This window comes from Dipodomys spectabilis, unplaced genomic scaffold (genome assembly GCF_019054845.1).
Source record: "Dipodomys spectabilis isolate Male_0828 unplaced genomic scaffold, ASM1905484v1 ptg000002l, whole genome shotgun sequence".
Lineage (NCBI taxonomy): Eukaryota > Metazoa > Chordata > Mammalia > Rodentia > Heteromyidae > Dipodomys > Dipodomys spectabilis.
The window spans coordinates 40,431,036-40,458,930 of NW_024870679.1; the positions used below are offsets into that span (position 1 = coordinate 40,431,036).

The 27,895-nt window shown below is 49.6% G+C and overlaps 1 protein-coding gene across 1 annotated transcript; it reads left to right on the forward strand.

Moving 5' to 3' along the window:
* The first annotated feature begins 2,148 nt into the window (after nt 1-2,148).
* Nucleotides 2,149-12,343, forward strand: LOC122103759 (antizyme inhibitor 2-like). The gene is given in 10 exon segments (XM_042674398.1): nt 2,149-2,325; nt 2,885-3,058; nt 4,567-4,739; nt 5,246-5,380; nt 5,936-6,101; nt 8,415-8,562; nt 9,749-9,849; nt 11,160-11,377; nt 11,773-11,996; nt 12,237-12,343. Coding segments are annotated over 10 exon segments (1,623 nt in total).
* Nucleotides 12,344-27,895: the final 15,552 nt, after the last annotated feature.

Below are 27,895 nucleotides of genomic sequence, written 5' to 3' on the forward strand. Positions count from 1 at the left end.
CTGGTGACTCATACCTGTAATCCTAGCTACTCAGGAGGCTGAGATTTGAGGATCATGGTTCAAAACCAGCCTGGGCAGGAAAGTCTGTGAGACTCTTATCTCCAATAAAAACCACTCCGAAAACCAGAAGTGGTGCTGTGGTTCAAGTGGTAGCGCGCTAGCTTTGAGCTGAAGAGCTGAGGGACAGTGCCCAGGCCCAGAGTTCAATCCCCACAACCAAAAACAAGACAAAACAAAACAAAAATCTAATAAATATAAAGAAACAAAAACCTATAGAAATAAAAATAAATAAATGGATATCGCAAACTAATGTCCGTACAGTCCACGTTCATCGTCCTTTCCTGCCTGCTGTCTGTATCCTGTCAGCTGCCCCTCTGTGGCTCTCTTCCAACTCCTGAGTCACTGGGATTACAGGCATGTGCTACCAGGCCTGAGAACAACTCCTTTATATTCCACAATTGAGATCCTACGGTCTATGTCTCTCTGTGACTGGCTTATTTCACTTAGCTAAATGCCTTCTGGATTCATCGGTGTTGTTGCAATTGACAGAATTTCCTAACGAAACCACAGCCTGTCACTCAGTATGAGACATGTCCACACGATGTGCCCTGTGTAAGCAACTCACCAAGTCTTCTCAGGGAGGCAGTGTGGCAGGCCTCTATCTGGGCCAGCTATGCAACAGGTAGAACAACTTGGGCAGGGGAAGGGGGAAGACAACAGGGACAAGTTAGAAAAAAGGAACCACTGCCACTATTTACAACAGAGACAACTGACCACAGGGAGTTGGTGAGCCAGGTGATAGACGATGGAAGCCCCTGGGCCCCAGCAGGGAGTTAGTGTGTTTCAGGGCTGGAGAAGCAAAGGAAAAGTGCTCTACCACTAGATTCAAACCCCCAGCTTAGGGCATTTTGATATGCTTATATATGCATACAATATACCTTGATCAGACTTATCCCCTCCTTTACTCTCTCTCCTCTCTCCGCTACCCTTCACAAACCAGTCGTAAACAAGCTTCACTGTCCCATTTTCACACATGTACATAAAGTATTTTGACCTCCTTCACCCCTCTGTTCACCCTGACCTGCCTCTCACTATTCTACAAAAATTTGCTGAGATATATTCTCTGCTGAGTCCTACAACCAGACAAGCCAGCTACAGTGGCTCACACCTGCAATCCCAGCTACTCAGGAGGTAGAGATTCAGAGGACTGGCTCAAAGTCAGCCCAGGCAAAAAGTTTGAGAGATCCTCCTCCCAACCAGTAGCTGAATATGGTGGTGCCCACCTATCACCCCAGCTGTGGTGGAAGTATAAGAAGGAGGATTGCAATCCTCCTATTTAGGATTGCTGGCCTACTCAAAAAGGGAGAGCCTATCTTAAAAATAACTACAGCACAGCAAGGAGTTGTACTGCTTAAGCACAGCCTAGGACTTGAGTCCCAGCTTGAAGGGAGGGCGAGAGCCTGTGGGTGACAGCTGACACCCAGAGGTAAATAAAGCTCCTCCCAGGTGCTGGGGGGTGGTGCCAGCAGGTGAAACCCAGGTGAAGAAGAGGGTGTGGGACATGGGTACATATTGAGTGACTGCCAGGCTCACATGTTCATTGGGAGAAACATGGAGCAGAGCCTTTGATCTGTGGTAGAGGGCAGTGACTCCTCCGGGAGACCCCACCTCAGGCTCCCTTTGGAGTTTGACTATTTCTGTGCTTGCATGCCTGCTCCTGGTCTGTAGCACGATTTGGGCATCTCTGGGCCCTGGGAGGGGGCAGGAGGATTTCAGGGTACCCTGGGCTCTGACTGTGGGGGACACTCACAACAAGAACCCCACTGTTGCAGGGGCACACCGTGGGAGGTGTGCTCTGCCTTGGAGGTCTGAGCGGGAGGGTGGGGTGTGTGGGGACAGATGGGGAGGACCGTCCTTGCTCCTGAGGTTAGAGCTGGGATCTGCTCTGTCCACAGGGACTTACCTGAGGTCTAAGAACCCCTTTGATACAGCTTTCTAGGGGTGCATCTGAGGACGCAAGGCATCATGGCTGCGTGGTGAGGCTGAGTGGGGAAGGGGCTGCAGAGGAGGAAGGTGGGGAGGAGGAGGAGAAAAGAGAGGAGGAGGAGGAAGAGAGGAGGCTGAGTCTTCAAATAATCTCTTTCCAGGATGCCTGAACTGTCCCTGGCAGGGGCCTCAACTAGATCCTCGGACTTCCCCCTTGGGGGCCCAGAAAAGATTCTGAAGCCACCCACAAGCCCGTGGCCATTGGAGCACATCACCGTGCAGCCTGGGGGATCTGTCCAGCAGGTGGTCCTGAAGAAGATCCAGGAGCTCTCTGGCACAGTACGAAGGAAGCAGGCAGCCATGGGAGGGGAGGTGCAGGGCTCAGTTCTTCCTTTGGTGGCTTCCTGTTTCATGGCTTAGATAAGACTTCCGCTGTGGTGGAAGTCCCTATCTAAGTTTTGTTCCCTCCAGTCCCCAGGCCTAGCACTTGGGATTTACCCATTGAGATGACTTCGGATACAGATTCCATTACCTTCCTGTGCAACTTTAAGCTTCTATTTTCAGCTGTGCTGGAGATTGGACTCAGAGCCTTGAGCTTGCTAGTCAAATGTTCTTCCACTTGAACCACATCCCTAATCCTTTTGCTTTTAGGTTGGTTTTTTTTTCTCAGCCCCAGCTGTTTTTGGGTCTTGATACCTCTACCTCTACCTTCTGAATAACTGGGATTATAGGTATATGTTACCATGCCTGTGCCTTTAAGAGTTAAAGGACTCTAGCTATCTCTTTGCCAAGACAGAGAGACAGTGATTCACCTAGCTGAGCTGTTGGCTTTCGCATCTCTACAATGGGAGAAACAAGGGCATTGAGAAGATTTAATGAGATGTCCCTGTCCCAGCAGGACAACCGAGACCCCTTCATGGTGGCCCACCTGGACATGCTGGTCAGCTGCCACGAGACCTTCTGCCGGGCGCTGCTCCAAGTCCAGCCCTTCTATGCTGTGAAAGGCAATAGCAGCCCCTGGGTGTTGCGAGTCCTGGCCACCCTGGGCGCGGGCTTCGACTGTGCCAGCCAGGTAACCAGCGGCTACTCACTCCCCCACAAGCCTGTGGCTTCCTGGGGGGCAAAGACCAACGGTGAGGGGGCCTGCACTAGGAACTACAGCACCCAAAGCAGATGTTGGAAGGTAGATATTTCTCTTTTTTTTTTCTCCTTTTTCTTTTGGTTGGTCGTGGGGCTTGAACTCTGGGCCTAGGTGCTGTCCTTCAGCTCTTCAGCTCAAGGCTAGCGCTCTACCACTTGAGCCACAACACCACTTCCAGTTTTCTGGTGGCTAATTGGAGATAAGAGTCTCACAGACTTTCCTGTCCAGGCTGGCTTTAAACTGTGATCCTCAGATCTCAGCCTCCCTAATAGCTATGATTATAGGTGTGAGCCACCGATGCCCGGGAATGGACATTTCTTTTTGTTGTTGTTATTTGTTTGCCAGTACCAGGGATCAGGGTTTTTTGTTTGCCCAGCTTGTTTGCTGGGCTGGTTCTCTACCATTGTAGGCCTTCCTCTAGCCCTGCTTTTTGCTGTTAATTGAAAATAGAGTCTTGAAGACTCTGTTTGAAGCCCAGGCTGGTTTCAAATGTGATCCTCTAGATCTCAGACTCCTAAGTAGCTAGGATTGATTACAGGCATGAGCCGCTGGTGCCTAGTTAGTGTTGTTTTTTTTTCTAATTATTATCTTTAGCTGGGTACTGGTGGCTCTTGTCTGTAATTTTTGTTGTTGGTGGTGGTGGGGCCTAAACTCTGGGCCTGAGCAATGTCTCTGAGCTCTTCAGCTCAAGGCTAGTGCTCTACCACTTGAGCCACAGCTCCACTTCCATTTCTTTGGGTGGTTCAGATAAGAGTTTCACAGACTTTCCTGCCCAGGCTGACTTCAAACTATCATCCTCAAATCTTGGCCTCCTGAGTAGCTAGGATTACAGACGTAAGCCACCAGTGCCTGGCTACAAATGAATTTTTGAAGGAACAAATGAATGAGTAACTTTGGTTATTCATTGCAGTGGGCTGTGTGACCGGTACTTACACCTAAGCTAGGGAACAGAGCGCACATACTTCTCGCCTTGAGCATGGGTCGATGTACACAGGTGTTGGTAAAGCCACTTCACCTTCCTGAGCCTCAGTTTCTTTCTCTTTAAAATGAGGCTGAGCCAGGTGCTGGTGGCTCAGACTTGTAATCCTAGCTACTCAGGAGGCTGAATCTGAGGATCACAGTTCAAAGCCAGTTGGGGCAGAAAAGTCTGTGAGAATCTTATCTCCAATAAACTACTCAGATAAAGCCAGAAGTGGCACTGTGGCTCAAGTGGTAGAGTGCTAGCCTTGAGCACAAAGAAGCTCAGGGACAGTGCCCAAGCCCTGAGTTCAAGCCCCAGGACTGGCAAAAAGGCTGACAATGATTTCCCAATGTGCTCCCTGGTAGAGAACAGAGGGTTTGGTCAGGGCAGTCTCATTGATATAGGCCATTGCTCCTGTCCCCAAAAAACAGAGGCAGAGCATTGGCAGACCCCCAACGCTAATGTTCACCCCTGGCAGTGGGAGCTGGAGCAGGTGTTGGGCCTGGGTGTGGCCCCCTCTCGCATCATCTTCGCCAACCCGTACAAGGCCGCTTCCCATATCCCGTATGCTGCCCGCCATGGGGTGCAGCTCCTGACCTTTGACTGTGAGGAGGAGCTGACCAAGGTGGCTCAGCACCACCTAGGGGCCAGGTGAGAGGGGCAGGGGTGGGTGGAGACAGCCACAGGGTAGAAGGCAGTCCCCAGGCAGCCCCAGGGCAAGGGCAGGCAAATGAGCAAGCACCAGAGTTTGGGTCCTTGGGCCCAGCACCTTCCCTGGTGTTTGTCTCTGCCAAATAAACCCTGGGGTCTGTGCACAGACGCGGACAGAGCCTGACATGACACCTGGCATTTGCCATGTCATGAGAAAAGTACTCACACTGGAGTCACGGCAGGGCTCCCATTTCAGATTCATCCATCACCCACTGGGTGGCTGTGGGAAAGAAGCTTAATGTCTCTGATTCTGTAGCACAAGAGCCTGAAGAACGTCTATTTATAGTTTTAGCCTTTTCCTACTTGCTGTACCCTGTGCCTAGTTTGTGGGTTTACTCCTGGGGCTTCGTGGCTGGTAGTGCAGATGGCCCTGGCTGGGGCTGGTGGGGAGGTGGGTGGGGCTCCCGGTCCTGTGCACCCCTGCCCCCTCTGTGCCCCTCCTGCAGGCTGCTTCTCTGGATCCAGACTCAGCACAGCCAGAGCACCTAACCCCTCAGTGGCAAGTTTGGGGCCAGCCTGGAGGAATGTGGACACCTGCTCACATCTGCCAGAGGGCTTGGGCTGGCTGTGGTTGGAGACACGTAAGTCCTGCATGGAGCACACTTGTCCTGCATGGGGGCAAGAGTTCTGCTTCCACTGCCCACCCCGAGCCCTTGACTAGTGTATGCCCTGGCTGGCCAGGGCTGCCCTGGCCTCATAGACGCTCCTTACTCCAGGTGATCTCTCTCTCTCTCTCTCTCTCTCTCTCTCTCTCTCTCACACACACACACACACACACACACACACACACACACGGTTCCATGAGGGCACTTGATCTTGACTCTTTAGTGTCTTGGTGCCCCTTGAACCCAAGGAGGAGGACAGCTTGCTTGCCTGGCCTCAGTCTGTTGGCCTTGGTGATTCACCCAGCCTCTGGGAGCACTGGATGGGAGTGTTGATGCTATGTCCTCTGAGGAGCAGCGGCCCAGGCATGAGTCCCCTACTCCATGGTCATGTGGGGAGGGTGTCTAGCTGAGGTCCTGGATTTGTAGTGCGTTGAGCTGCCTGACCTGCGCTGTTCTGTACCGCCCGAGTGGGTGTTTCTAACCACAGTTCCACCCGTGTGTCTCCCATGCCCCTGGCCACGGCCTGCTCAGCTTTCATGTGGGCTCCGACTGCCACACACCCCAGAGCTTCGCCCAGGCCATTGCGGACTGCCAGCTAGTGTTTGAGATGGGCCGTGAGGCTGGCCATGACATGAACCTCTTGGATCTGGGAGGGGGATTTCCTGGAGCAGAGGGCTCCGAAGCCAGGTTTGAGGAGGTGAGAGGACCGCCCGAAGTGGAGGACAGTGGGTAGAAGCCTGTGTGTGTGTGTGTGTGTGTGTGTGTGTGTGTGTGTGTGTGTGTGTGTGTGTGAGTGTGTGTGTGTGAGGGGAAGGCTTGTGAAATCTTGACTTGTATGCAGGCACTGGGGCTCATCTTTGGTCAGAGATCTTGTCTCTGAGAAAGGAAATGCTAAAGACTGGACTCAAAGCTTTACACTTGCTATGCAGGTGCTTTGCTACTGGAGCCATGCCCCCAGCAACTTGCTTTTGCTGGTACTGGGGTTCAGACTCAAGGCCTCATACTTGCTTTGCTTGCTTGGCTGGCCCTCTACCACTTGAAGCATGTCTCTGGACTGACTTTTTTTCTGATTATTTGGGAGATCGAATCTTGGAGATTTTCTTAGGGTGGCTTCTCACCTTTAACCTTTGGATTTCAGCCTTCAGGGTAGCTAGGATCTTAGATGTGAGCCATTGGCACTCAATTTCCACACCTCTGCGCGCACGCGCACACACACACACACACACACACACACACTTACATAATACATATACATATATGTATGCATGTATGTGTATATTTATCTCTTTTTAAACTTTATTATTACTATTATCTTTAAGTAGTTGTACAAAGAAGTTCCCATTCTACAGAACAGCATATGAGTACAAGGCATCTGACAGCATTATCCCTCTTAACCCGTCCCTTCTCCTACTTTTTTTAAATTGAGATAGGTAATTACATAAATTTCACATATTTCACAGTATTGTGGAATAGTGATACATAGTTAAAGTCACAAACACATTTTAACTTTCACAAGGCAAATTATGATTATCATGGTCTATAAAGTCTGTGAATTCTAGTGCTTTGACAATATAAATTATTTCTTCCACATCAGGTGATGATTGCATTTCTTTCCTTTTGCTTAGTGTGGGCTGTTCCCTCTTTCCCTCTCATTCCTCCCATCCTATCGCTATTTTTGGGTTGCTTAGTTCTTTTTCTTCTATGTCCACTGTAGCTGATGGGCCCCTTTGTTGTGTGTTGTTCTATTTCCCACTTATTCTGTTCCTCCTCCTGGCTTCCCTCTGTTGCGTGCATATATCTACCATATATATATATATATTATATATATATGGTCAAGAACTATTTATCTCTCTCTATATGTACATCTTTGCCTATACACACACAATATAGTTTTGGTGGTACTTAAGCAAGCACTCCACCACTTGAGCTACATCCCAACCCCTCTAGCAACTTCTTGCATTGAATTTTTTTTTTTTTTGGGGTCCGGTCGTGGGGCCTGAACTCTGGGCCTGGGCGCTGTCCCTCAGCTCTTCAGCTCAAGGCTAACGCTCTACCACTTGAGCCACAGTGCCACTTCCGGCTTTTTTCTTTATGTGGTGCTGAGGAATCGAACCCAGGGCCTCAGGCATGCAAGGCAAGCACTCTACCACTGAGCCACCTTCCCAGCCCGCATTGAATATTTTTGAAATAGGGCCTTAAAAAAAATTCCAAGGTGCTGGTGGCTTATGCCTATAATCCTAGCTACCCAGGAAGCTGAGATCTGAGGATCACGGTTCAAAGCCAGCCTGGGCAAGAAAAGCCGTGAAACTCTTATCTCCAATAAACCAGAAAACTGGAAATGGTGCTGTGGCTCAAGTGGTAGAGTGCTCACTCACCTTGAGCTGAAGAACTCAGGGACAGTGCCCAGGCCCAGAGTTCAAGCCCCATGACCGAAATAAAATAAAATAAAATAAAATAATAATTCCAGGCCTGCCTGACCTGCCGTCCTCTGACCTCTGCCCCGCTGGGGATGGCAGGCAGGTCCACTGCACTTCCTCTGTAGCCAGGGTAACAGGTGCACAAAGCCATTGGTTGAGATGGGGTCATTCAGACTCTTCTCTTGGCCTGGGCTGACCTAGACCCTCCAGCCCATGATCTCTGCCTGCCAAAGAGCTAGGATTATAGGCTTGAGCCATTGGGCCCGGCCTGGTGAGCACTCTTTTGTCTTACAGTGCAAAGGTAGGTGTGTGTGTCTGAGCATGCATCTGCAGAGGGCCCACGGCCTTTAGGTGTTTTGGCTGCTAGCCTTGGTTCTTCAGGCAGAAGTTTACAGTCCTCCAGATCCAGGGAGCGTTCCCTCATTGCTGAGCCTGTGTTGGCTGAAATAATTGCACCTTCACGCTGCTCAGAGGGGCAGAGGGGTGTTTGCATCTGTTGCCTCCTCATCGAGGGGCCTGAGCATACGTTCTAAAGTGCCAAGCTCAATGCACAGGGACGGACATCTTCATGGAGGCCGGATCTGTCCCCACAGATGGCAAGAGTGATCAGAGCTGCCCTAGCCCAGACCTTCCCAGAGGAGACTGGCGTGAAAGTCATGGCAGAGCCCGGCTGCTTCTACGCGGAGCCCATCTGCACCACGGCCGTGAACATCATCGCTAAGAAGGCCGTGCACATGCCCGGTAGGTGCGGATGCCTGGTAGGTAGCCCCTTGGGGGTGGGAGGGAGGGGAGAGCTGGCAACATTGCAGTGTCCCCAGGTCTGGCAGAGAGGATGTGCACAGGATTTGGGCACTATGCCTGCATATCTAATAGAGGAAACAAGATTAGAATTGGGTAGTAAAATAAGCCTGTCAGTGTCACTGTTTCTTAAGAGAAGGTCTTACTATATAGCCCAGGCTGACTCAAGATCCTCCTCCCAGCTGCTGGGCTATAGGTAGGTACAACCACACCCAGCTCAGCATCACTGGTTTATGTTCTCTAGTAGACAGGGAGGGGAAGTCCAGAAACCCAGGTATTCACTTCCTGAGCAGTCAGTGAGTCTGTATCATACAGAGAAATGTGTCACCTGCAGAATATAGTTCACAAAGCCTGTTCCTGCTGGCTCACACCTGTAATCCTAGCTACTCAAGAGGCTGAGATTTGAGGATCATAGGTTGAAGCCAGCTTGGGCCACAGGATCCATGACATTCTTATCTCCAATTAAACACCCAAAACCACAAGTGGAGCTGTGGCTCATGTGGTAGAGTGCTAGCCTTGAGCACAAACAGTCAGAGACAGCTCCTAGGCTCTGAGTTCGAGCCCCAGGACTGGCATGTACATGCACATCCATGCACGTGTGCACATACACACACACACACACATACACGAAAATACAATTACTACAAGCATCCCATGGAGAAAGGACACAGAAATGAGCAATCCATTACACAGAGGCCATTGGTTCTGTTCTGCATCACACAGCAGGTGCTCAGAACACTGGTCCAAGAAGAAAGATGAAGATTCAGGAAGGATCCTAGCTCAGATTCTCTTGTGGACTTCTGCAAGACTCAGTTTCCCCAACTATAAGGTGGGGAGTGTGTTGTTAAGCGGATTTATTTAATTCTCTTGGAATAATGGTGGGGTTTCAGCACCTATGAGCTATGCTGGAACACAGAGGGCAGAGCAGTGGGGGTCTCTCACGAGACCCAGTGGCTGAACTTAGAGATCCCAGGCCTGAGAGTGGAGGCCTGGTACAGGCTCTGAGTCAAGCATGGGAGGGAGGAGAGGGAGGAATCTGGGCAGGAACTCCTGGGGCGGAGGCCTTGTTCAGGAGGTGAGGGAGGGCAAGGGATGGCCCAAGCCCCGCCCACTCCAGCCCATTCCCCAGGAGGCCTCAGGAAGCTGATCTACTACCTCAATGATGGCCACTATGGCGTCTTCCGAATCTTCCTCCGGGAGGCTGTCCCCAAGACACCCATCGTGGCAAAGGTAAGGGGGGGGGCCTCTTGGGTCCTGAGGTCATCAAGTCCAGCCCTGTGCCCTGAGAGATGAGGTGGGGGGTGGGGGGTTCAGGATGTTCCCAGCTCTGCCGACAATCACACCAGATGTATATACAAGAAAGTGTGTGTGTACATCTATGTGTGTGGCCGATCCACTCACACTTGCACAGGTGTGTGAGTCTGTGGATGATGTATAGTTGTCCTGAAGCAGCAACATTTAGAAACAGATGTTTCTGGGTGTATCTCTGTGTATGTATTCCATGTGTGTACATGGGTGCTTGTGTGAGTGTGTATGTGTGTGGTTATGTTTCCAGGATCCTTGAACAATGGAGATGTAGCAGCTCTCTGCTTTTTGTTTCTTTTTTTTTTTTGGTCCGGTCGTGGGGCCTGAACTCTGGGCCTGGGCGCTGTCCCTCAGCTCTTCAGCTCAAGGCTAGCGCTCTACCACTGGAGCCACAGCGCCACTTCCAGCTTTTTTCTTTTTGCTTATGTGGTGCTGAGGAATCGAACCCAGGGCCTCAGGCATGCAAGGCAAGCGCTCTACCACTGAGCACCTTCCCAGCCCTCTCTGCTTTTTGTGATAGTCACTCAGGAAGCTTTAAAAAGCCCCCCACTGCTGGGCTCCAGAGACTCACACCTATAATCTAGCTATTTAACAGACTGAGATCTGAGGATCATGGTTCAAAACCAGCCCAGGAAGACCTGTAATCTTCCATTAACCAGCAAAAAGCTGGAAGTGGGGGCATGGCTCAAGTATAGTGCACCAGCTTTGAAAAAAAATCTAAGTGACAGCACTCAGGCCTTGAATTCAAGCTTTTGAATGGATACACACACTTTTATGTATGTCTCCCCTCCAAAAAAAAAGCCCTCACTGCTCAGACCAGACATCAGAATGTCTCAGAAGCATAGACCTGGCTATCAATCCTTATATATACAAAAAATTAAAAAACAGCAACCCTGGGTGATGACAATGCACAGTTAACTCTGGGACCTTGAACTCGGAGTGGAGATTGGAGAAATTCTCCCCTGGCAGGGCCAGGACGTGTTGTATAAAGTATGAGCTCGGTGAGGACAAGGCCTTTGTTTGGTTCAGCATTGATCCCAAAGGCAGAGCCGACTGCCTGGCATGGGTGGCCGCTCAGTCATGGATCACTGTGACTGGATAAATGGCGGTGTCCTTGCTAGCCGTCCTCAGACTCATGCCTCCGCCCACCCAGGGAGAGCTGGGGTCGGGGGGAGGGGGGGGGGGACCTATTGTATTCTTTCTCCTCTGAGTGCCCCTCTCCTTGCTCCCCACAGGAGTTCCTTTCCAAGCCCCCCCTCTTCCCCTGCACCCTCTACGGACCCACATGCGATGCCTTTGACAGGCTCTTCCTGGACGATGTGCAGCTTCCTAAGCTGGACGTAGGCGACTGGCTCATTTTCCCCTCCATGGGCGCCTACACCAGCTCCATGAGCTCCACCTTCAATGGCTTCCAACCTGCTGCTACCTGCTATGCCATGAGCCCCCAGCTCAGGTGCGGGGTGGGGGTGGGGGAGCAGCAGGGGGCAGGCAGTGGGGGTATCTTATAGGAGCTTGGAGGTCCCAGGCCTGGGAGATGCCCTGCGTCCCCACTGGCCCTGGTGAGGCCCAGTGTAACTGGCTGCATTTGACACTGGCCTCTGCCTATGTGTTTGACCCAAGCTAGGCCTTTGTTACCTTGGGACTACATGAGGCAGCCTCAGAGCTCACTGCAGGTCCTCAATGCGACCCTCCCAAGTCCTATCTACTCTGACCTCTGGCACTGGCTCCCGGGTTCTCCGATGAGCCCCCCACCAGTCCCAGGCTTCCCCACGGTCCCGGGGATTCTTTCTGCCTGAGGAGGGGGAGGGGATCTATGACACACCCCAATGGCACCGCCTTTTTTCACAGGAGCTTGCTGGAGACAGCATCTTCGGCAGGACGAGGTCAGAACAGAGCCGGTCCAGCTGCTGGTGTGCCCGCCCGCGTGGGGGGAAGCTTGGGGCAGGAGGGTTCTTGGAGGGAGCAGGCTGCTTCTGCACTGTCGGGGCCACATTTGAGATACGGAGATGTTGTCACCCTATGTGCCTCTGAAACACCAGGCAGCCCCTCACCAGCCCCTAACCAGCTAGACTGTGGGTCCCTGGGGAACCGAGAACTTTTGCCAGCTCACCAGCGTCCCCTGCTGGCCATGGCATTTTTTACACTTCAAAGACAGTATTTGGGGGAATTGTAGGCTCAAAAAGAGAATTGTGTCCTACAGGGTAGGAAGTTGGCAGAGGGGCAGCCTGCAGGGGGAGGGGACCCCACAGGCCAAGCCACTGCCCCAGGGGCGTCTTCCAAGCTTGGCTGATGAGGCCTTCGCCCTCCCACAGCCCTCAAGTCCTCCCACTTCCCTGGTCAGCATCATGGTTGCCACCCAGGCAAGGCCGAGGAACCTTCCAGCATCCTTAGACTGGAAAGCATTGTACCCCAGGAATAAGAGGAGGAATGGCTGCAGACACTTTGCACGGGAAGCAGAAGATCTGGACAGCTTTCAGGACAGCATGATGCTCACTGGGCAACGCCCTCCCCAGCCTGAGAATCGGGAGTGGAAACACTGACCCCACACTCACAGATGTTTGTAAATGCGAACAGGAGTGGGCTTTAGAGAAAACAAAGTCATGCGTGAGTGCAGGAGATGAACGTTGGCGAATTTTGTTAGTCCTGTGGGACTTGTGCGAATCTATCATCCACCCACCCATCCACCCATCTGCCTGTCTGTCTACCCATCTACCCATCCATCCTTCAACCATCCCTCAGCGATCCATCCGTTGTCCACCTGTCCATCTGTCTTCCATCCATCCATTCACTCAGTAGCAATGTGAGGGCCTCATCTTTCTGATACTGTCTTGGCACAGGTGACACATGGACAAGCCAGACAGAACCCACATTGTAGAGCTCATCTTCCAGGTGACCAAAGACAGACTAAACGAAACATAAATAAATGACCAAATGCAGTGGAAAGCAAGGCTGAGAGGAAACTGAAACACAGCCAGGGGTAGCGAGCAATAGAGGGCTGTGAGGGGCTCAGGGGGTCAGAGGCCTCTCTGAGGGAGTTGAGGCAGGAATCAAGACCTGGGGAAAGCAAGCAAAGAAGTCATGTGAGTAGCAGCTTGGAAATCCAGCATGAGGAACAGCGAGGCCGCAGGCCAGGTGGAGAGTGTTGAAGAAAAGCAAGAAGGGGCTGGGGTATGGCTCAGCCATAAAGTACTTGTCTAGCATTTGAGAATGCCTGTATTTGATCTCTAGGATTGAGAGAGAAAGAGAGTGAGAGAATAAGGGAGAGTGAAAGAAAGAGAAAAGAAGGAAGGAAGGAAGGAGGAAGGAAGGAAGGAAGGAGGAAGGGAAGGAAGGAGGGGAGGAAGGAAGGAAGGAAAGAAGGAAGGAAGGAAGGAAGGAAGGAAGGAGGGAGGGAAAAAGGGAAGGAGGGAGGGGAGGGAGGAAGGCAAGCCCCTGCAGCCTTCAAAGCTTGTTCTGCCCACTTCTGGTCCAATGGTAGTTTTTACTCACTGGAGACTTCACAATAATCCCACTTACCATGAGTTGTCTGTTTTTTTGCCGGTTGTGGGGCCTGAACTCTGGGCCTGGGCACTGTCCCTTAGCTCTTCAGCTCAAGGCTAGCACTCTACCACTTGAGCTACAGCACCACTTCCGGCTTTTTCTGCTTATATGGGAATGAGGAATCGAATCTAGCACCTCATGCATGCAAGGCAAGCGCTCTACCACTGAGCCACCTTCCCAGCCCCGAGTTGTCTAACTATTACATGTCAGAGCTGGGGTTTGCTCAAATGTCAGATGGCTGACTCCCTCCATCCAGGGCCAGGGTACTTGTGCATCCCCAGGGGAGGGGGGGGCGGAGTGGGAGGGGAGAAAACAGGGTTCATGTTTAATCATTGTGACTTACTGCCACCTACTGGCAACCTTGCCACCTTGCACCTTTGTGATTGGATCCAGGAGAGATGATTGAAAGGAAGCTAGGAAATAGAAGGAAATAAACAAATCAGAGAAGGATAGGTTGTGATGGGAGCTGCGACAGAATTCAGTGTCAGAAGCAGATGACACTGAGAGATCAAACAGGATAGGAGGCTGGAGAGATGACCCCAGAAGGAGCCACAGGGCTGTAAGCTCTGGGTGGGTTCAGGAACAGGGTGGCCAGTGAGGTTGAGCCCATGCCTCAGCCCAGAGCTGAGGCAGAGCCATGAACAGCATCCTTCCTCAGGTGCTGATCAGCCCCCACCTAGCTGACCACCCTCCTCGACCCTCTATCTTCTCTTGTCTTATGCAACTTCAACCTTGCCTGATGATAAAAAGTTATTACTAGCCAGGCACCAGGGTGGCTCATGCCTGTAATCCTAGCTACTTAAGAGGCTGAGATCTGAGGATGGGCAGTTGGAAGCCAGCCCAGGAAAGAAAGTCCTTGAGACTCTTATCTCCAATTAACCACAAAAAGCCAGAAGTAGAGCTGTGGCTCAAGTTGTAGAGCACTAGCCTTGAGCACAAGAAGCTCAAGGACAGCTACTAGGCCCTGAGTTCAAGCCCTAAGACTGTCAGACATATATACACCACCACCACCAACAACAACAAAGAAATTACTGTTCTTCTATGGAAATTAAAGCTTAACCGCTAACAGATGTGACTGGTTTGAAGGCAGCATGGAGATCATTTCCATAATGATAGCAGGAACTCCTGCCATGGAGTAAACAATCAAAGACCTGATCAGGATAGGATAAGGCTGGGCATAGGAGCTCATAGGGGAGAATGGGACACAGTGGGATCAGTCTTGCTTTGTAGCTGATGTCATGTTAATTGTGTATTTGTGGTTTTGTCTGCTGCTGACAGTGAACTCTTCTCTCTGTGCACACACATGTGCACATGGGCTTACACTCATTGCCTAGGCACTGTCCCTTTAGTACTTTTGTTCAAGGTGAGCTGTCTGCCACTTGAGCCACAGCTCAATTTTTGCTTGTTAATTGGAGATAAATGTCTCATGCACTTTTGCGCCCTGGCCGCCTTCAAACTTTGATCCTCAGATCTCAGCCTCCAGACTTGCCAGGATTACAAGCATGGGCCACTGGAACCTAGTACTGTTTTATTTACTTTTTGAGGCAGTGTCTCACTATGTAGCTCAGGCTGGCCTCAAACTTGAGATCCTTCTATGTAGGTCTCCTGATCACCACCAGCTGGTGCACCGTGGTTTTAGTTGGAAGTTAATTTGATGTTCCCTAACATCTAATGTATCAAATACCTTATCATGTGCTAGGTTGGCCCTGCAGAAATCTTTTGTGAAATGGCTGTCCAACTTTTGTTTCCATGACCTAACACCATACAACAACCAGTACAGAATCAATGGCTTAAAACAGAAGCACCTGTTGGCTCCCGGTCCAGGGTGATCTGGGCTAGGCATGTCTAGACCTTGCTTTTGCAACCAGGGGTTGCTGAAAACCACTTAACACTGCACCTCCCGCTGCAGTCCAGTCTGGGATGGCCAACACAGCTGGCCACGCTAAGCAGATCACTTTACCTGGGGGCTGGGCTCACCAAAGCCAAGAAGTTTATCTTCTTGTTTCAAGCCAGCTAATACTTCACTGGCTGAGATAAATCTGCTGCACCAGAATCCAGAGGAGCAGTTCACTAGGCATGTCCACCTAAATAACAATGGGTGTGTGTGTGGGGGTCTCTGAAGATCAATGAAGTTTAATTGGGATGGAAACAACACTGCAAATGGAATGTCCTTGCAACAACAATGAGGCTCAGAGGCGAGGGGAGGGTTTGAAAGGTAAAATGAGCTGGGTCACTTGAGAGATTTTGAAACCATAACCCTTGCTTACAAGGATTAATAACAAAGGTGGCTTGGTCAAATGGTGACGAATCTCAAAGACTTTCTTTCCTGAGCTGGCTTTGAACTTAGATCCTCAGATTTCAGCCTCTTGAGGAGCTAAGACCACAGGTGTGAGCCTCCGGCGCCCAGCCTATTTTAATTTTTAACAAAATCTTTACTCGCTCTATTAGTGGTTCTGGGATTCCGGCTCAGTGCCCCCTGCTTGCTACATAGATGCTCTTGCTGCTGAGCCACACCACCACCCTTGCATTTTAGTTTGAGGTAGGGTCTCAGGAACTGTTTTGCCCAGCTTGGCTTTCAGTCAGTTTTTTCTGGCCCGAGGAATTTTTTATCAGCCTTCTAATTAGAGACATTTGGTGGCTTCTGGCATTTCTTCGAAAGCCAGGGGCAGGCCTTTGAATAGATTTTGTTTTGCCAGTGGCCCTGGTAACCATGGAGAGTACATCTACCAGTTGCCTTGGCAACCAGGGACCCTGTGACTGCCTCAGTTTCTTTCAAGGAACTTATTGACTTTATCTAAATTAAATCTACTAGTGTAAAGTAATTTATAGCATTCCCTTATTCTTTTAAAAAAAAACATTAAATGGTAGACTCAGGAACAATGCTCTTTCTGGCATCCTGATGTTGGTAGCATTTGGGTTTTGGTTGCTGTAGTGGTGGTGGTAGTTATCTTTTTATTTATTCTTGCTAGGGGTTTACCCATTTTGGTAATTTCTTCAAAGACCCAACTTTAAACTTTTATTATCCTCTATTGTGTGTTTTCTATTTTTACTTGTTCCCATTTTTCACTTAAACTGGCCTTAATTTGCGCTTTTTTTTTGTCTTCCCCCTCCTTCTTTAAGCTATTCCTCTTTTTGTTGTTGCATTTTAATCTTTCTTGTTTTCTACTATCCCTGAAATCTAAACAGTTACAGTCATAAATTTTCATACATTTTTGTCTTAATTATAATTCAATATTTTAAAATTCTTTTTCTTCTGACTTCTTTGACTTATGGATTATTTGGCAATATATTGTTTAATTTCCAAACCTTGAATGATCTGTATTTCTGTTATTGTTTTCCAGTTTAATTGAATTATGATCCATAACATAGCCTGAGATTTGTTTTATAACCCCAGAATAGGGTCATATATATATATATATATTATATATATATATTATATATATATTATTTTTTTCATTTGTGAGGCTGGAACTCTGGGCCTGGGCGCTGTCCCTCACCTCTTCAGCTCAAGGCTAGTGTTCTACCACTTGAGCCACAGCGCCACTTCCAAGGGTCAATTTTGGTTAAGCCGTACTTATGAACTTGAAAGTCTGTATAGTCAGTATACACACACACACACACACACACACACACACACACACACATTTTCTTTTTTGTGTGTGGTGGTACTGAGACTTAAACTCAGGTCTTTGAGCTCTAGCTGAGATTTTCTGTTCAGTTGGTATGCTACCATTTGAACCATACCTCCAGTTCTGGCTTTTTGCTAACTAACTAGAAGTAAGAATCTTGTGGAATTGTCTACCTGGGTTGGCTTCAAACTATAATCCTAGAGATCTCAGCCTCCTGAGTAGCTATGATTATAGGTATGACTTACCAGCAGCCACCTTAAATAATTTTTATATACCCTATTTTCTCATGCACATTCTAGATTGTTCTGATTTGTTACAATCCATCTGTTTTAATTTTGTCTTTAATTCTGCACTTTAATTGTTGTGTTATTCTAAGAATTTTAATGTGTCTCCTTCCAAACCAACTGACAACTTTTTAGTTTTCCTGTTTCTTTTTTTTTAATTTTTTAAATTTTTTATTGTGAACATACTGTACAGAGGGGTTACAATTACATGGGCAAGATAATGAGTACATTTCTTATCAAGCATTGCAGCCTCCTCTTTTGTTTACCCTTCACATCCCTTCCCAGCCTCCCCCCGCCCCCTGTTTCTTTTTTTGGGGGGTCCAGTCATGGCGCCTGAACTCTGGGCCTGGACTCTGTCCCTCAGCTCTTCAGCTCAAGGCTAGCACTCTACCACTTGAAACACAGCGCCACTTCCGGCTTTTTCTTTTTGCTTATGTGGTGCTGAGGAATCGAACCCAGGGCCTCAGGCATGCAGAGCAAGCGCTCTACCACTGAGCCACCTTCCCAGCCCCTCCTGTTTCTTGTAAGTATGTTTCCAAGCTGATCTTTTGTTTATTTAAGCATAGATGTTTCACACTGCCTGTGAAACAATCCTATGTTTGATTCTTTTGTTGCCAGGTCCTTGACCTGTCTTTTATTCCTGTACACCTACCTTTCACCAGTGCACTTGAAAACTTATTTGTGTAACTAATGTAAACTCTAGGCATCTCCTTCCAAAGATTTCTATTTGCTTCTTTCAGGATCCAAAAATGCAAATGATCTGGGGTCACCTCAGTCCAAGTTTAAGGTTTGAGATTACCCAAACTGCCTAGGAATTTAAAAATCTAAGGCTGGCTGAAGTCCACTCTGAGCTAATTCTACAGTATGGCTTTTGTGGAACCCAGCACTGGAGGTTGGTCTTGGACAATTCCTATCGTGGCCACATGAGGGCAGTGGTGTGCCAGGAGTGCCAGGCTCTGCCATGACACAATCCAGAGCTGCTTTTTTGGTGGAGGTCTTTGCTTCCAACTGTCAGAATAAAGAGGCGATGATTTAGCTTAGCATCTGAAGCCTCATTTCCCTCTGCTTTATTTCATTCATCAAACTCTGTTTGATGCCTCCTCTGGCACCGAACACAGAAATAAGTCATGCCCTGTTCCTACCTGTGAGGACCTATGGTCCATTAAATCTTCTCCAGGCTAGGCTCCCAGGGTTTCCCCACCTGCCTGCCTTTGCAGCCGATGCTGACATGTCTCTCTCTCCCCATCTCTACTTCACATTTCCCCTCATCCTTAAGGTTCAACTCAGACACAAGTTCCTCCTTGCCTACTCTCTCTCCCCTGCTGCTGTCTCTCTCCCAGACTGGCGATGGTCTGCCCTCCCCCACCTCTGAGGTTCCTCAGAGAAGCAGTGTACCCATTAAGCCAGATGCTGGAGGCCAGGAGGAAGTTGGAGCAGGCTAGGATTTCTGGTAGGGCTGAATACTTGAAATTCCTGAATCTCAAGTTCAAGTCCAGCCTGAACTATATAGCAAGATGCTTTCTCAAAAAGAGAAGAAAGAAGGGAAGGAAGGAAGAAAGACAGACAGACAGGAAGGAAGGAAGGAAGGAAGGAAGGAAGGAAGGAAGGAAGGAAGGAAGGAAGGAAGGAAGGAAGGAGGAAGGAAGGAAGGAAGGAAGGAAGGAAGGAAGGAAGGAAGGAAGGAAGGAAGGAAGGAAGGAAGGAAAAAAGATCCATAAAAGCAGTAAAAGAAAACATCGGAGGCTTTCTGATTCTTTTTTGATTTAGACGTTTTTGGGACACAGAACTAGAAGACTTAAATAGAAATAAAAATGGCTCTTATGCTTTTGAAGGAATGCTTAGCCTATTTATAAGAGGATAAACACAATTAAGAATACATTGACATTCCATTTCTCTCCTATCGGATTGGCAGAAATCCAAAGGCTTGATAACATTCTTGGGGCAGCTCATGGAGACGCAGGCACTCACATCATTACTGGAAGTGAGGAGAACCTTCGAGCAACTAACCCTACAAGAGACAAGATGGCACTATCTACCAAAGCGGCAAAGACGCCTGAGGTAGGCAGAGCTCCAGGTCACCCCCACTGGCTTTCTCTTCATGTGATCTCCTGCCTGTGTGTGTGTGTGTGTGTGTGTGTGTGTGTGTACATATAAACACAATGAGAATGTGACCTCAATGATTAGATCTCAAGACCTGGTCAAAGAAATCCTGTAGATATAGGTAAGATCCCAAGACAATTCACCTTAGATTAAGAGATTATCCTGGGTGGGCTGAGCCTTATCAGGTGAGCCTTTTGAAAGCATTGAGTTTTCCCCAGATCCAAAAGCTTATTGATTTGGAACATGAGAAAGACCCATTGTGCCATTTCTGGCTCTGAGTTGAAGGGAGCCCCTTGACAAAGCCTGTGAGCACCCCATGGGAGCTGAGGGGCCTCCAGCTAATAGCCAGAAAGACAGCCGGGACCTCAGGTCTATACAGAAACAAATGCATCCAAGAATGAGCTTACAAATAGCTTTATTTTTCCCCAGAGCCTGCATACCCATACCCATGGCCCATACCTTGATTTTGCCTAATCAACGCATGCCAAGCCAGACTTTCTACCTGTAGACTTCAAACTCATCACTGCTGAGTTTATGGCCAGCCATTATGCAGCGATAGAAAACTAATACAAAACCTTCAGTCCACTTTCTTGCTCACTGTGAAGCAGTGAATTACACCATTGCTTATCCTAGCTCTGTCAGTGATGCCAAAATAACAACTATGACTCTGAGGCTGAGAGTAAAGCTCAGAAGTAGAGCACATGCTTAGAATGAACCAGGCCCTAGATTCAATCCCTAGTACTAAATAAAACCCAGAATCAACTCTGATGTCTACCAACAGGGGGCTGGGCAAGTGAACTCGTTCCATTCGTGTGATAGGATGTTATCAATTGGTGTAAGAAGCTGGAGGCACTTGCATCGCAGATGGAGATCTCTAGAACGTGTGACTGTAACAAAAGGCAGCGCCTGGAGCATTTTGTTAGCTTTATGTGAACACAGTACAAAGACTATGTAAGCATTTTTTGTACTTGTATAAAGAATCTCAGGAGATGACAATGCAAAATTGGTCTGGAGTTGTGGTTCAAGTGGTAGAGCACTGGCTAGGAGATGCAAAGCCCAAAATTCAAACTAAAGGGAAAACAAAAAGCAAGTGATCTCTAGGAGGGAGGGGCAAGTAAGAGTGTCCCTGTGAGACTTTTTGTTGTTGTTGTTGTTGTTATTTGTGGGGGTTTAAGCTCTGGACCTGGACACTGTCCCTCAGCTCTTCAGCTCAAGGCTAGTGCTCTACCACTTGAACCACAGCACCACTTCCAGTTTTCTGGTGGTAAATTGGAGATAAGAGTCTCACGGACTTTCCTGTCCAAGCTGACTTTGAACTGTGATCCTCCAATCTCAGCCTCCTGAGTAACTAGGATTACAGGCGTGAACCACTGGTACCTGGCATAACTGTGTTTCTTAAGCGTGGGTCTCGTGAGCCCCTTGGAAGTCCCTGTCTCTTGTTGAGTTCACATCAAGTTGGTTTCCGGCATGTTAGGTACAAGCTGCCATAGGAATTTAAGTGTTTCTTTTAGCAGCAATCCCATGTCTGTCTGCTTTCTGAGTCAGCTTCCGTGGCCCTCTTCTGCCCTGGGCCCTGGCTGCCGGTCCTGTGGGGAGTGGGAGTCTGTTTGCAGCTCTGCCAACTGATGTGCACAGAGCGGAGACAGCCCCGTGCATGGATTCCAGACTGTTCTAATCCTGTTTTGACTGGTCTAATCTGGTCTTCATGCAGGTTGGCTCAGGAGGGTTGCACGGTTCCCACTGAGGGCACGCCTGCAGGCTCAGCTGGGGCATGCTGGAGTCTACCGGATTTTCCCAGTTCACATCGCTTCCGGTTCAAGTGAGTTTCGTCACTGGAGACCCTTCTTTTGTCTTCATGACATGTCCCTAGAATGGACCTCAGGTGCTTATATCTGTGATGTTAGACTATCCATACAACTCCCTGCAGCTGGGGAGGGTGGACATGGGGAAACTGAGGCATAGAGCGTTTAGGGAAGTTGCCCCAGGTTACACAGTTTGCTGGATGGTGAAGCCAGGGATAGAACCTGCTTCATCTGGGTCTGAGATTTGGGTTCCCAACCTCAAGCACACTCTGCCATTGCAGGACGAGCCCTTGAACCAATTCAAGAAGGTTCTTTTTCCTCCCTCCCTCCCTCCCTCCCTCCCTTCTTCAGCTTCTTTCCTTCCTTCCTTCCTTTCTCCCTTCCTCCTCTTTCTTCCTTTCTCCCTCCCTCCTCTTCCTTCCTTTCTCCCTCCCTCCTCTTTCTTCCTTTCTCCCTCCCTCCCCTTTCTTTCTCTCTCTCTTTCCTTCTTTCTTTCTTTCTTTCCTTACATTTCTCCTTTCATTTCCTTTCTCTTTTCTTCTCTTTTCAAGACAGTCATACTGGTAGCCTAGGCTGGCTTCCAAGTCCAGACTCCTATACCTCAGACTCCCAAGTGCTGGGATTACAGGCATGGGCCATTCCACCCAGGTTTAAGATCATTTGGGAGTGTCAGAGTGAGTTCTTTCTGCTTTGTGCTGGCTTGACCTGTATGAGCTTGTCCTCAGCTTTGGCAATCTGTTCAATACACAAGAGCTCCGACTCCACCTCGGATTGGAACCACCATGTTGGGGTTCCCAGCTGGTGTAACAAATTACTACTGATTATGCTGCATAACACAACAGAAGAGCACCTTCTCCCAGGTGACTGGAGGCCAGCAGTGGAAAATCAAAGTGTGCACAGGGCTGGAGCGGCCACCCCTTAGCAGATCTGGGGGAAGCTGCTCCCTGCCTCTTCTGGCTTCTGGTGGCTCTAGGTGCTCCTCATGGCTGGCCTGTGTCCCTGAGGCCACTTTGCTCTCTTGTCTTCTATCTAGGTTCTCTCGTGTGGCTCCTGGACGGAGCCCTGGACATCAGACAATCCAGGCGATCTTGACAGCTCCAGACCCTTAGCTCCATAACAGACACAAGCACTGGTTTTTCCAAATAAGGTCACACTTGCAGATTTCACAGGTCAGGCTATAGACATATCTTTTCCGGGTCCTCCTTTCAACCCATCATAACCCATAAGACAACATCATAGGGCTCCCCCTTAATGCCCAGCTCTGTGTGTGTGTGTGTGTGTGTGTGTGTGTGTGTGTGTGTGTGTGTGTGTGTGTGTGTGCACGAGCCTATACTAGGGCTTGAACTCAGAGCCTTGCACTCTTTTTTTTTTTTGCCAGCCATGAGCCCTAAACTCTGGGCCTGGGCGCTGTCCCTCAGCTCTTCAGCTCAAGGCTAGCGCTCTACCACTTGAGCCACAGCACTACTTCTGGCTTTTTGCTCGTTCTTACACATAAAGTCTTACAAACTTTTCTGCCCAGGCTGGTTCACATTTGATTCTCAGATCTCAGCCTTCCTGAGTCGCTAGGATAACAGATGTGAGGCACCAGTGCCCGTCCATGACCCAGCGTTTACAAGTGGGTTTTGCCGTGGGACCAGGTGTCACTCAACCCACAGGGGACTTGTTTCTGCTTAATAATCAAAAGGAAAAGTGCAAGATGTGCTCACAGCCTTGCACTTGTCAAGATTTTTCCGACAGTTCTCGACATTCCAGGCTGGGATGATCCATACTTCCCAGAAATGTCAAGTGAAATGCTGAAGTGGTCAAGGACACCGGCACTGGGCACAGAACCAGCTCTGGAGATGCACACGGTGGTGACCCAGAGCCATGACTTCAGGGCAGTGTCCTTTAGCAAAAGTAAGGCAGATAATTAAGAGATGGCAGTTATTGCCTCTAAATATCGCGGGATTCCTGAGGGTTTGAAAGAATTGGCCATCACCATAAAAGTGGAGCAGCCAACCAGACACTGATGGCTCCCGCTTGTCATCCTAGCTACTCAGGAAGCTGAGCTCTGAGGATCGCTGTTTGAAACCTCCCAGGCGGGAAAGTCCATGAGTCTGTTTATCTCTGATTAACCAGGAAAAAGCCAGAAGTAGAGCTGTGGCGCTTGATTGGAAAAAGCTGGAAGCTCCCAGACCCTGAGTTCAAGCCTTAGAACCAGCACAAACAAAATAAAAGAACACACACACACACACACACACACACACACACACACACACACACACACACACACACACACACACACAGCCTTTGCCTGTAAGCTGGGATCATTACAAATTTGTAGTCGGCAGCCACACATGATCGCCCCACCCGGACAGAGTCTAGTGTGTTTCTCTGGTGGGTTTGAGAGTCCCAAGTATTTCTCACCCAGCCACTGATCCTCCACACCTCCTCCTTTCTCCAGCCTTCCTTGGGCTCTGACTTGCTCATATTCCACTAGAGAAATAGAGAGATAGAGTCAGAGGGAATTCTCTTGCCTCTCATTAGCTAGTTCTCCACACTCACTTCCTCTTCCTTCGGTTGTCAGGGGATTGGCTCTGTCTCTAGTAGAGGCCAGCTCCATCCTGGGCACTCTGGATGCCCTCGCTGGCCACTCTATGCAGAACTTGGCTCCTCAGAAACCTCTGTCCACTTCACCAGCTCCCTTCTTGTGCTGGCCATCAACACAGAGGAAGTTCTGTATCTTCTATATTTGGACAAAACCCTCCTGTGACGCCCTATTCCCTTCTAGCTAATGCTATGTTTTCCTGCTTCCTTTCGTGCTAAAAATTTCTTTAAAAAGAATCGCCTATGCTTAGCATCTCCAGTTCTCGGGCTCCTGTCTGCTGTCCATCTGTCCTGATCCAGCCTCCCTCTTCACCAAGCCTGACCCCTGCTTCCTCCCAGCCAAGGTGATGGCACCTGCCTACATCTTGCTTAGCTCTCACATTCATTTCTCCCTCCTTCTCGGTGCCAGGGAGTGAGCCGGGGCCTCCACAAGCACATGCCCAGTCTTCTTTCCTTTGTACTGTGTCCTCTCTCTGTCTCTCTGTCTCTCTCTGTCTCTCTGTCTCTCTGTCTCTGTCTCTCTCTGTCTCTCTGTCTGTCTGTCTGTCTGTCTGTCTGTCTCTCTCTCTCTCTCTCTCTCTGCCAGTTGATCCTAGGGTTTGAACTCATGGCCTGGACACTGTCCCTGAGCTTTTTTACTCAAGGCTAACACTCTACAGCTTGAGCCAACAGCTCCACTTCTGACTTTTTGGTGGTTAATTGGAGATAAGAGTCTCACGGACTTTCCCGCCTGGGCTGGCTTGGAACAGTGATCCTCAGATCTCAGCTTCCTGACAAGCTAGAATTACAGGGAGCCATCATGACACTGTCTTCTGTGCTTCTGGAAACACACTTTATTCCTCCCCTGCCACTGCTGCTTGGTTTACTGCCCTGCTCTCTCCTCTCTGATAGATGTATTTTAGAGATGGGTTCTCCCTGTTTCCCAGATTGGCCCTGAACTGAGCTCAAGTTATTCACCGCTGCCTCCTGATTACCTGGGGCCACAGGTGTCTGTGCATGGTGGTGTCTGGTTCCCCTGATAGACCTCTGTGGAACCTTCCTAGCTCAGTGTAGCCTCCTGTCTTCCAGCCCGAGCAGGACCAGCACAGCTCACAATTGCCATCCCAAGCCCACTCTGTTCAAGAGACAGACAATGAGAGGATGGTCTTCCTTGTCCAGTGAGAGGAACGGCAGAGGCTTGGTGGCTGCCTGAACCCAGGAGGCCGGAAGACAGGGTCCGCTTCAGACTTTATTTCTTTCTCTCCTCCTCCTCCTCCTCCACCTGGTACTGGAGGTTTGAACTCAGGGCCTTATGCTCTGCTTCCTTGCTTGGATATTGCTCTACTATTTGAGACATACCTCCAGTCTAGCTTTTTGCTAATTGTTTTGGAGATAGACTCTCTCAGACTTTTCTGCCCAGGCTAGTGTTCAACAACACTCCTCCAGATCTCAGTCACCTGAGATTACAGGCATGAGCCACCAGCACCAGCTCTGCTTTGGATCATAATGCCCCTAGGTCATTCAATCCTCCGCACCGCTGGCCTAAGTTACAACATCAGCCTCCTGTTTGGCCTCTGTGACTCCTCTTTTGCCCTGTAGTACTGTCTGTTCTCTGTGGAACAGCTGGAACCAACTTCTGCATAAACCAGATCATTTCACTCCCATACTTAAATCTCTCAGTGGCAAAAGACAATTACAGCTCCCTCCTACAGGGAGTGTAGTGTCCTGGGTGACCCGCCCCACCCAGCATCTCCCAGGCTCCTCCTGCGCCCCAGCCATCTACCTCACTCTAGTCCAGACACTCCAGGCCTTCCTGTGGACCCAGCAGACCACATGATGCCCAGCCTCAGGACCTTTGCTCCTTCAGATCTGGCATCCCATAAGCTCTAGGTGTGTCTGCATTATCACAGCTCAGATGCGGCCTCCTCTGCGAGAACAATGGGGCCCCACAGGCACCAGGATCTCAGGCCCTGCACCTGTCTGCACAGCACTTCACATTTTGGAATCACTCCTTGGCGCCTCTGTCTGTCTGTCTGTCTGTCTGTCTGTCTCTCTCTCTCTCTCTCTCTCTGTGCATGCACACATTTATGTGTCTGTCTTCCCATTAGATTGTGAAGTTGTCAACAGCAGGGTCTGTGTTAATTTGGTTCAACTTCTCACGTTCAACTTCTCACGGTCAGCACCCAGCACAGATCTCAGCCCATAGTGAATGCTCGATAGGAACTTGTTGAATGAATGAAAAACCAACCAAACAAACAAACAAACGCTAACAGTAGGCATGCCCTGGCACAGTCCAATCTCTTGGCCCACAAGCCCCAGCATACACAACATTCTGTCACTTAGCCTCTGGACCACTTCTTCCAATACACTCCAAAGGCCCAGGGAAGCCCAGCATGTCACAGCAGGCCAGCCTGGATCTCCGTCACAGTCCCAGCATCACCCAGTATCACTCAGTATCACCCAGTATCACCCAGTATCACTCAGTACCACCCAGTACCACCCAGTATCACTCAGTATCACCCAGTATCACTCAGTATCAGTATCACCCAGTATCACCCAGTATCACTCAGTATCACCCAGTATCACTCAGTATCACCCAGTATCACTCAGCATTACCCAGTATCACTCAGTATCACCCAGTATCACTCAGCATCACCCAGTATCACTCAGTATTACCCAGCATCATATAGTATCATTCAGTATCACCCAGTATCAGTATCACTCAATATCACTCCGTATCACCCAATATTACCCACTATCATCCAGTATCACTCAGTATAACCAAATATCACCCAGTATTACCCAGTATCATTCAGTATCATTCAGTATCACCCAGTACCACACAGTATCACACAGTATCACCCAGTATCACCCAGTATCACACAGTATCGCTCAGTATCACCCAGTATCACTGTTTGCAGCTTTGGGCTTGTCCAGCTGACCACAGAGAGACACAAGAGTCCCCAAGATTGACTAGAGCATTGTTTGAGCCATGCACATCTGGACCCCTTAAGTCATGGGGCCAATTCAGAGCATGGCTCCCTTGCTAACCCCCCCCCAGAGAAAGTCCATCCAGGGTGCCCAGAGCAGTCAGAAGAGTTTCAGGCCTGGAGGAGCCCCAGATCTCTAGGGGAGGGAAGAAAGCTGGGGCTCTGCTCTGCTATGTGTCCTGGGGCAAGTTGCTGCTCCTTGCTGCCTTCCCCTCCCTTACAGAAAGAGGACAGTGGGGGCAGGCCTGGGGGAGCTGGTGGGGACAGATGGATATCGAGGCCTGGAACGAACAGGGCTGCCCAAGGCTCCACCTAAGGGAAGCCCCTGTCCGAGACTTGCTGGCTTCCTGGGAAAGCAAGAGGGCTCTGGCCTCGCTTGCCAGGCCTTGTCTGCTCTCTCTCCCAGGCCTTGGACAGGGCCCCATGCCGGGCAAGAACAGGACAGAGAATGAGTCACAGGGTGAGCTGGGTGGAGGAAGGCATGGAAATGGAAAGTGGGGTGTCCGGCACCCACTACACCCTGCCCTTTTCCTCTTCTTCTTGTCCAAGGAAACGAGTGAGTCACGAGATTCCACAGAGATGGGCTCAGCTCCAAGCTCTGCGATGATGGGGGTGGTTCCTGCCTCCTATGCACAGTCAGACAGACAGAAAGACAGAGAGAGACAGCCAGACAACCAAACCCCCAGACATGCACAAGCAGACACCAGCACAGACACACAGACAGGAGAAGAGAGACAGGAACAACCCTCCAGACACACCCCCAGACACATCACAGCACACACCCAGACCCATTAATGATACACTGACTTCCAGATAGACCCGGGACCAACACAAACACGACACTCACACAGCTCCATGGGCACACATACACACTGGCATGGGGCATGCAGACAGGTAAGTGGGTAGACAAGCAGACTGACAGATGAGTCCTGGCAGATAGCCAAGGCATCCAGACACACAGACAGACCTCCACACAGGTAGCCAATAGGCAGGCAAACAGATTGTCAAGCAGACACCGACCAAGGGACACAGTCTGACAAGCAAAAGCACTTCATAAATGC